The sequence below is a fragment of the Anarhichas minor genome, unplaced genomic scaffold, assembly GCF_050575085.1.
Source record: "Anarhichas minor isolate MPS153535 unplaced genomic scaffold, ASM5057508v1 ptg000024l, whole genome shotgun sequence".
Classification (NCBI taxonomy): Eukaryota; Metazoa; Chordata; class Actinopteri; order Perciformes; family Anarhichadidae; genus Anarhichas; species Anarhichas minor.
The window spans coordinates 9,501,427-9,511,258 of NW_027466470.1; the positions used below are offsets into that span (position 1 = coordinate 9,501,427).

General features: G+C 41.3%; 2 protein-coding genes across 2 annotated transcripts; one reads left to right on the forward strand and one right to left on the reverse strand.

Moving 5' to 3' along the window:
* Positions 1-31: 31 nt before the first annotated feature.
* Positions 32-3,785, reverse strand: dnajb4 (DnaJ heat shock protein family (Hsp40) member B4). The gene is made up of 3 exons (XM_076098206.1): positions 3,575-3,785; positions 1,336-1,910; positions 32-262 (listed from the first exon to the last, which is right to left on the reverse strand). Exons 1-3 carry the CDS (start codon positions 3,783-3,785, stop codon positions 32-34), a joined length of 1,017 nt encoding a protein of 338 aa, XP_075954321.1.
* Positions 3,786-4,458: 673 nt separating this feature from the next.
* On the forward strand, positions 4,459-9,654 carry slc25a24l (solute carrier family 25 member 24, like). Its single transcript, XM_076098746.1, has 10 exons — positions 4,459-5,254; positions 5,341-5,467; positions 5,902-5,989; positions 6,508-6,619; positions 6,733-6,891; positions 7,882-8,019; positions 8,125-8,235; positions 8,977-9,144; positions 9,238-9,376; positions 9,467-9,654. The coding sequence occupies exons 1-10, from the start codon at positions 5,132-5,134 to the stop codon at positions 9,652-9,654; spliced, it is 1,353 nt and encodes a 450-aa protein (XP_075954861.1). The 5' UTR covers positions 4,459-5,131.
* Positions 9,655-9,832: the final 178 nt, after the last annotated feature.

Consider the following 9,832-nt stretch of genomic DNA (forward strand, 5'->3'; position numbering starts at 1 on the left):
CCCCTCGTTCAGTGTCCTCGTGTCCTTCGTCCTAAGCAGGTAAATGCCGTTTCAGGACGTCCTTGGCATTGCCGGGCAACGCCTCAGGAAAGTTAACGTCAAACTCCACCACCAGGTCTCCTCTCTGCTCGGGGTTCTTGGGTAAGGGGAGGCCCTGTCCTGCGACAGTCTTTCTCATGCCAGGCTTGACGACATCCGTGATCTTCATGTTGCACGTCTGCCCGTCTATCGTTGACACGGTGACCGAGCATCCGCACAACGACTGAGAAAGACAGGAGCATGGAGGTCAGAGTGAGAACAACACATGTATTTGTTCATTGGCTGAAATTACATGCAGATGTAAACTAGTAGGCAATATTGTTGAAATGAACATAATATTAGTAGGATATGTTCTGATATCAATAGATTGCACACTGTAGCAAATATGCACAATGTCCCTCATCCTATCATCCCCCTGATAATCAAAGCAGCTGACTATGAGACATTGACATCAATGTGCTAAATAAAAGCGTCAGTAGTTGTGTTATTAACAGCTTGCTGCTAATCACTACCAGTCACTTGACAACATTTGTTGTACGACGACGAGAAATGTTCATGTCACCACGATAAAATTCAGCTGAAAGTTGATGAAGGATGGAAACACTTTTGCCTTAAATGCAAAAATCATTTAACACTATTGGCAGAGGTTTTGGGACAATTGGTGACATCTATATATATGACAGTTCAAATCACAAAATCCCAATAATATGTTGGCCGATATATGTTCAGTATCTCTGAATTAGATTATTTGATCAAACTACCGTCCAGAATGCATTCTTTCATGCTGATATACAACTATTCTATTTGACTATAGTCCCACACATGTTTTAGGAAACTTTTAAGGTGAATGCTGCTGTTTGCATAGATCGGTCACATGCTCAGAGATGAAGCAGTGAGATCTGAGAGTGTTGAAGAGAGTAGGAGGAACCACATAAGTACATCTTGCAACGTGTACACGTGGGTGGCCGCCGCCTCCCTGTGATACAGCTCCTATTCCTCAATGTTTATCAAGATTGCATAAGTGCGCAGCAACAAGTGCGTGCGTGTAGTTCAGTACTATGCTCATTCAGGACGCCTATACTTTCCAGGGAAAAACAACTTTTGAGGCAGACTCCCACAGCTTTTACATTGTGACCAGGCTTTTTCTTTTTGAGCATCGGAGCTTTAAAGCAGCACTCGAAAAGTAAATATGAGCTTTTTCTGAATCTCCCCTGTGTGTGACGAATCCATCGATCAGACTCTATTAATACTACAACACTTAGTCATAAGTGGGTGCAAAAATAGAAAACGCCTCACCTGTCGTAAGCTCACGCGCACAGGATACACAATGTTCGAGCCCTCCCGCCTAAAGTGAGGGTGAGGCTTGTCCTTGATGACGAAAACAATGTCCGCAGGAATGGTATTGGTGGACTCGTCTCCCTCCCGCGGGAACGTGATCTTGGTTCCCTCTTTCCAGCCCCGCTTGATCTCGATAGTGAGTATCTTATCCTCATTGCGCATGGTCCTGCCATCCGGATTTAGCCTTTTGCGGGAGATTTTCAACCTCTTGGTGCAGCCGTGGAAGACCTCCTCCAGGGAGACCCTCAGTTCGTGGATGATGGCCGGGTCCTGCTTCCGGCGCTGCGGCCCTCCGGGGCCGACGTGCCCGTCCCGAGGGAACCCGTTCATGTTGAAGTTGGTGAAGGAGCCGAAGGGGTCGTTTCCGTCCACCTCCATGTCGTCGTCATCTCGGCCGTTGGCTTTACGCCCGAAGAACATGTCGAAGGGGTTCGAACCCCCGAAGAAAGTGGCGAAGGTGGCGTGAGGGTCCCCATGGAAGGTGTAGGTGTTGCCTGGCCCGTCACCAGAGGGAACACTTCCTCCCTTGAGACCTGATGGGGGAATGATATGAAGATCAGTCATCCTAACATTGACACTGAGCAGTCGCTTTATGCCACAAGTGATGACTTTACTTTGACAATCCTATCCACCAGATATCAGGCCCAATACTGACCTCACTAAGTACTGACCATGAAATGACCAATCCACATTAAATACAGTTTACTAGAGTTTTAACTATTAGCTGATTAGTCGCTCAACAGTATACTATTTTGGTTCTAGCTTCTCAAATGTGAGAGTCTGCTCCTTACTGAACATGTTCGGGTGTTTGAGCGTTGGTCAGACAAAACAACACTTTTGAAGAAGTCACCTTGGGCCTCTAGGAAATCGTGATGGAAATTCTTCACTATTTTCTGACGTGTTAGAGGCCAACTGATAAACCAATGTAACCAAAATACACAGCAGATTAATTGTTTAAAAAGAATAGTGGTTAGTTGCCGCCCTACCGTTTATTTATCATTGTCTTTATAGACAGCCCACTGTGTCAGTTTTAGTACCATCCCAATCCTTAGCATCATGTTGCCAAAAATGATCTTGATGAGTTCCACAAAGTGTAACAAACTGATTTAAAATTTAGCAAAAAGAGAGCTCTGGTTTCAAACCGGTGTATTGGTCGATAGCCTGAGTTGAGATATCGGAATCTGTATCATGAGACTCTGTCTCTGTTTGAAAAATACTTGATGCACCGATCCGACATGTTCAGTCCCGATACCAATACAATACATGGGCTTTGGGTTTTGGACGATACCGAGTACTGATCCGACTCTTACTTAAACATTGCTTTCGTAACTTTGTAAAACAAAATGTAACAAATAAAAGCATATATAGATAGAAATGTACTGAATTGTTATTTACTAAAATAATGGTATCCGATGCCAGATCGGCCCATTATTACCGATACCTGATGAAGATATTCCATTTTCGGAGATATTACAGTAGATAATCTACTCAGATGATGGGTTTGTCCAATAGCAATGTTGAAGAACTTTCATTTTATTACAAAAAAAACACATATGTTTGTTGCATGGCTTGAGGGAGCCTTTAGAGGAGACTTTTCTAGATCTATTAGCAAACACGTGTATGCTTTACACCTATTCACTTATACTGGCCCTTTCTGAAGATGTTCAGCACATTTGGTACATTAAATGGTAAAAATAAGGTTATCTTGGGATACTCCCTTTAATTCTTAATTTGTAGATAGATGTAGAGATGATTTGTGGTCTTTTTTCCTTCCTCAACATGCTTCCCATCCATAACCATCTGTTCAGATATTACATTGTAGGTACGACACACTCTACATAAAGACTGTGATGGAATTACAAATATGTATTTCTTTATATTACAACACCGCATGTTTAAGAATACCTGTGGTGGAACTGATGACAGGCCTTTATTTGTCTTATAACAGAAGCTTATAACTGCAGATATGGTGTCATAACCCTCGTCATAAAATACACAGAACTGTAGGCCTGTCATCTGCCGAACAGCTGTTTCCTAAAACGGCTGGTCACACTGTTTGACTTGAATTAAAGCCAGCTGTGTTTTACATGCAACCATCCAGGCTTTATAACGGGTTTATAACGGTATATTAACGGTGAATTAAAAACCGCCACACAAGGTTAAGCAATGTAATTCAATGCAATAAAAAAAAAATTACCTTCTTCTCCATACTGATCATAAACTTCTCTTTTCTTCGGATCACTGAGGACTTCATATGCCTCAGCGATTTCCTTAAATTTGTCCTCGGCGGCTGCAGACTTGTTCTTGTCGGGGTGCCATTTCAACGCTTGTTTTCTGTAAGCTTTCTTAATATCCTCGTCTGTGGCTCCTTTAGAGATACCCAACGTCTTATAATAATCTTTGCCCATTTTTCACGTCTCCCCTAATGATAAAGAATAAAAAAAAGAAAGAAAGAAGGAGACTAGATCAATGAGAGGAGCTTGGTGGACTGGACCGATGCTCGACGGGTGGGTTGTCACCGGAGTGAAGCCGCCTCAGTCTGGACTAAGAAACAATAAGCAGCCACAGACGGATACACAGTGCGGGATGAAAAAAACCATTTGGAGGCTGTTAGTCAACGACGTGGACCTTCTGCTATTTATCCGGGACTGGGTGTCCCTCTTTAAATAGCCACAGCTCCCACCTCCCCTGCATTCACAGCGCCAACGTCAAGCTGAACACAAGAACTGATTCTGGATCCGGTGAGCAGAGACCGGGTGCCGGCTGCTCTGTCATGATGAGCTGTCAGTGGAATGAATGTGCCTTCAGGCAAGGTAGGGTAATATTGATCAGAATGCACTCCACTATATGACCATCACCTCTGGTTCATGGCCTGATTAGCCTGCTTCCTGAGGGTCCTGGGGGGGGGGGGGGGGGGGGGGAGCGAAAACAAATACTTTATAGCAGCTTGTTTTCTGTTCTGCTAAATAATTCCTACCTGAAAAAATAACAGTTTGAGCCACTAGGGGACGTTTTATTTTTTATTCCACATACACAACAAATCACAATAATAACACACATTATCAACTTTATACCCGGACTATCCCTGTGGTATCCACCTGCCTCAACACTGTGGAGGACTGAAGCTGCCATTACAATACATGTATAACTGAATGGCTCAAATTGTGTAGAAATAAAATCCTCGATTTTAAATAAATGTGCAGGTCAATTTGATAAATACATATGCACAGAAATAAAGAAATACATGAATATTTTTCATCTATTTATTTAACAAATCCCTCATTTATGTATTAATTCATTTTCATATATAACTATTCCAAATTAATTCTATTCAGTTTTTATTTATTTCTCTTTTTTTAAAGTTTTTGTTGTTTATTTTTGCTCAATTTCAAAATGACTATATATTCTTGTCTTGTATTATCCCCTGTCTGTCTCTCCAGGCCCACATACAGAGGAGGAGGAACAGTGATTATTGGAGATGATGATGAAGATGATGTGGTCGGCTCTCTTGCAGCCACAGCGCCACCTGCTGCACCACACAGAAACTGATGTTTTCTCTTTGAGCTACTTATAAAAGCGCCCATGCAGCATTGGCACTAAACCCCGCCGATGAGTCAGCGTCCCAGCAGAGCTGCAAGTCAATAGTCTCTGAAAATTATCAGTGCATTTATTTCCCACCTGATGAAGCACGCTGCATTTTTTTTTAAACATCTTGATTATTTTTTTCTGGGGCTAATTTGTTTCTAAACGCACCATGGATCAGTTTCGTGGTTTATTTGCTAAACTGGATCAAAACGAGGATGGAGTCATATCGGTGTCGGAGCTCCAAGACGAAATGAGGAAGCATGGCATCCTCTCAGCGGATGGAAAGGTCCAGGTAACAATATTCCCTTTTTATAGTCTGTCTAATTTCATTCATTTATTCAAGCACTAATCAACACAAACCTGCTAATTATCCCCTAGAATATAATCGATTCTTATGACAAAGACAAAGATGGCCTGTTGGATTATAAAGAGTTCCTCTGCTACATGATGGACAGAGAGAGGAAGTGGAAAATTCACTTTCATGACCTTGACAAGAACAAGTGTGGTGAGTGATCACAGACTTCAACAATGTTTTATTTCTCAAGGAAACAGGGAAATGCAACAAAGTTCAATATAGCCATGTCGAATACATAAACAATGATTTTGCAATATGTTTTCAAGCATTACACCTCCTATTGTTATCTCCTGTAAGCAACACACTGTGCTCTACTATAGTAGTACAGTATACTGATGTAGAAGATGATAGTCTTACATGCACATATTCTTTATAATACTACTACAAATGTGAATTCTTCAAGGTCAGACAGGAAAGACAGATAGCTTGTTTATGGTACACAGAAGACAACATACACTGCAAAGTCCTGCAGGCTGTAACCTTTGCACTCATAGCGTTGACAATGTCACTTCCCAGAAATATGATAACTGAATGAGCAGTACAAGTACCTGTATGTAATTGTGTGCGTTTTCTTCTCTGATCAGGGGTGATTGACCAGGAAGACATCATATGTTTGTTTAAGGAGTTAGGAGTGGTCATATCAAAGCCGAATGCAAAAAAAATAATTCAAATGTAAGATTTTTTTGCCCACTACCTCATGGATTCATTGTTGTATTTAAAGAGACATTCCTTTATGTAAAATTTAAAACTTTAACAGTTGTATTACCGTGCTCAAATGAGTTCAAAGCACATTGGTGCTTTCTAAACAGGTGTGTACTTGGGTTGATATGTTATCACAGATTACTTTATAACTGGTTATATATCTAATCATGCTCCCTAATCAGTAATATACATCATCAAATATAAGTTTGAATAAGCTATCAAGCCTGCAGTTACAAAAGAATAAAAGGATGGTGTCCTTCAGCTTGGACTTGCTGCCTGGCAGACCTGTGTACAGTGTATTCCTATATTATAATGGATGATTACTGCTCTTATAATGGTCACAAATCAGTTGTTTGAAAAAAGACTTCCAGCGACCTTTAAAACATTTATTATCATGCCTTTTTTTTTTAAAGCGATACTAGCATGTTGTCACACAGCTTCTTTCATTCCAGTATGTGATGAAAACAAACCACGTGTTTATCCACCAGGATGGATAAGGACAGTTCGATGACGGTGGACTGGGATGAGTTCCTGCACTATGTCATCCTCAACCCCGTGGACAACATCGGGGAGCTGGTGTCGTCCTGGAAGCACAGTCTGGTAGGCTCTTCTGGCGGCATCACGATCATGTTACTTCTGACACATCCTGGTGACACATCCACTTGAACATGAGTAATGACAGAATGATTAAAGGATGACGAATGCAATTGTAGGTTTTCGATGTGGGTGAGAGTCGTGCGATGCCCATCGAGTTCCCCGAAGAGGCCTCCGGTTTTGGTGCGTGGAGGACGTTTGTTCTGGCAGCGGGTCTGGCAGATGCTGTATCCCGAACTGTGACGGCACCCATCGACCGCCTGAAGACCCAACTCCAGGTCAGCACCGCTATCAGGTGCTTTGCTCTGTTAGTGGAATGCATGGCTGGATCACATTTAATGTTTGAGCCCAAACAAATACCCGAGTACATGTTACTTACAACACAGTATATTAGACTAACATGATAAGCAATGCAAGAGACACTCAGAAACATCTAAGATAACACCTCCAGGCATGCATGTTGTAATAGTGGTGAACTTTAAGTTTCTTCTTTTGAAGCATTAGTTAGTGGGACAGTCCCCCTTCCAATATGTTTATTACCATGTTTTTATGTTGTAACACATTAAAGAAACATAGTAACAATACAACAGTTTTGAGTCCAGAAATATGTATTACACAGACATACACACACTGAACTTACACCAATATCAGATAGAATACAAATAAAATGAAATATTTACATGCACTGTTTACAAGTTCATTTCAGGTAAAGCCTTCACTTCCAACTTTCATGATGTTCACGTACGGTTCCCAGAGCTGAACCCGTAGCAATGTAAGTTAGGCTTTCCAGAGCGATACAGTCGGAAAGCTCCTTTATTTACTCTTTCAATTATGCAGCGTCCACACTCTTCCAACATAGTGCACTTGGTGGGACAGTTCATTTTATGTTGTGTGATTGTTGACTCGTATGAAGCTCAAGTAAGACTTCAGATTATAGTGTCACTGTTCCTAATGGTCAAGAATGTCATTTAGTGGCGTTTGAGGAGCATTGTACATCAAACCTGATATTATTTGATGTGGTTTAAGCCAAACAAGCATAACTCAAATTGCAGAAAATGGAAACTTAAACTGGAAATGTCTTGATCTTTGTAACAAAGTGCTGTATTGTTGTTGTTTTTTACTGTGTCTGCTTTATGATAAAAATGTGATACCCTGTAATTTGTGTAGCATCTGTTCCAGTATTTACAATTACTTTTTTCAGGAGTTGCTGTACATTTATTGCAACTGCCTAGGGTCTCGTATGAAACTGTTTCCTGTGTGCTCTGTAGGTTCGTGGATCCAAAGCCTTCTCCCAAGGCTTCCAGGAGATGAGGGCAGGTGGTCTGCGGTCGATGTGGCAAGGCAACTCCGTCAACGTGCTGAAAGGAACACCTCAGTCGACGCTGCAGTGTCTCATCTACGCCCAGGTGAGTCGTACGGTAGCAGACAAACTCTCCGGTGTGAATTATGTATGCACCATGTATCCTGTTTCTGACTGACGAGCTCACTCAGAGCTTCTCTGCCTTGTCCAGATGAAGGCGTACACCCAGAACAGCACACGGGAGACTCTGACGGTGCAGCAGCGTTTCGGCTTGGGTTGCGTCTCCGGTGCTGCCGCTCACGCTGCCTTCTACCCTTTAGAGGTACTAAATATTTTTGATATTTAATTCAAGAGGTGAAAGATGTTGGATGTGAGATTTACACTCCTGTTTGTTCCTTCCACAAACTCCCATTATGATAAACAGAAGTGTTTAGTTGTTAAACCCTCTCCTTCTTTAAGTCATAAAATAGTTTCCCCTACTTTACTGTAAAACAACAAAGCTCCAGATTTTTATACCAAATCTGACCAAATGTCACATATTATGCAATACTGAGGCCAAGATATGCTTCAGTCTCGCCTGCTGTTTAAGAGGCTCAATCAACATATCAAAAGCTGGTTGTTACAAGCAAAATGGGCCATCATGCTTCTTGGCAACACAATTGTCATGTAAGCATCAACGTTTGGGTGTGTCCCATTGTCCATTTTATTTATTGTTTATAATGAACATAGTTCCTCACAGATTAAACCAGTTAGTCGTGTTTCTGTTCTGTAATGAGCTGCTCTCATATTTGACACATAAAATGACTTTTGTAACATTTGTATATATATATAATAATCCATCATAAATCTTAAATGCAGCTATTTACATCAAATAAATCTTCAGTTTCAAAAGGTACTGGTTATTCTGAAAAAGAAAATGTGCAATACATCTGTATTTGAAGAATAATAAGAGACTTTGTGAAGCTGGTAAATAGATAATCCAGTTTCTGGCCATTTTATGAACCAGTTTAAGTAAATCAATGGAGGTTTATTCTGGTAATATCTCCTTTTATATCCTCTACAGGTGCTGAAGGTGAGGTTGAACCTGCAGCAAGCTGGCACGTACCATGGTGTTGTGGCATGCGCTCGATCTATTTACAGACAAGAGTCACTGTCCGCCTTTTACAGAGGATTCAAGCCGAGCGTCCTCTGCATGCTCCCCTATGCAGGTGTGGAGTGTGCAGTTCATCAGGTGAGACAGAAGAACAACGATAAGATAAAGATAAATCACAAATTAATCTGAAAGATTTTTTAGATGTCTTTGGCTTTTTTCTTCTTGTTGCAGTCGATCATAAACTGGGCAAAGAGTGATCCAGCTTACAACAGTGACTCCAAACTGTTTTTCTTCAGTTTTGTGGCCTTTGCCTCTGGACAGATGACCAGTTACCCGCTGGCAGTGATCCGGACTCAGCAGCAAGCACAAGGTAAACACCTGCATTTTCTGTCACACATTTTGATATCATTTGAAACTATTTGAGATGTTTTACTCATCGCCATTTGTCTTGTTTTTGCAGCTTTCAGCTCAGATTCCCGTCCAGCTTCAGGTGCGTTACAAGGACTGATAGGGATATATGAAAAACATGGAATTAGAGGATACTATAATGGAATGGGAGCCAGCTTCGTCAGGGCGATTCCATGTGCTCTGATAAACTACACTTTAACTAGGAAATTTGAAAATCTGGTTTCCTCAATGGAGTCTTGAGATTAACAAAATTGGTTGCTTGCTTTGGAACAAACTGTGAACTCGTATTAATGGTAACTGAGTGTTGGAACATAACTGGAATCCTGGAAAACCTCGGAAAACAGCTGAAGATGTGTGATTATCATGTGATCCAATCTTTAATAAGTCCGTTTTTTTTTGAATGCTTGAGTTAAGTAAA

Coding starts and splice junctions, on each gene's coding strand:
- dnajb4 (XM_076098206.1), bottom strand. CDS start 3,785: ATGGGCAAAGATTATTATAAGACGTTGGGTATCTCTAAAGGAGCCACA. Junction 1,911..3,574: donor TGATCAGTATGGAGAAGAAG/GTAATTTTTTTT, acceptor TTCCCCCATCAG/GTCTCAAGGGAGGAAGTGTT. Junction 263..1,335: donor TGCGCGTGAGCTTACGACAG/GTGAGGCGTTTT, acceptor TGTCTTTCTCAG/TCGTTGTGCGGATGCTCGGT.
- slc25a24l (XM_076098746.1), top strand. CDS start 5,132: ATGGATCAGTTTCGTGGTTTATTTGCTAAACTGGATCAAAACGAGGAT. Junction 8,020..8,124: donor AGTGTCTCATCTACGCCCAG/GTGAGTCGTACG, acceptor TGCCTTGTCCAG/ATGAAGGCGTACACCCAGAA. Junction 8,236..8,976: donor CTGCCTTCTACCCTTTAGAG/GTACTAAATATT, acceptor TATCCTCTACAG/GTGCTGAAGGTGAGGTTGAA.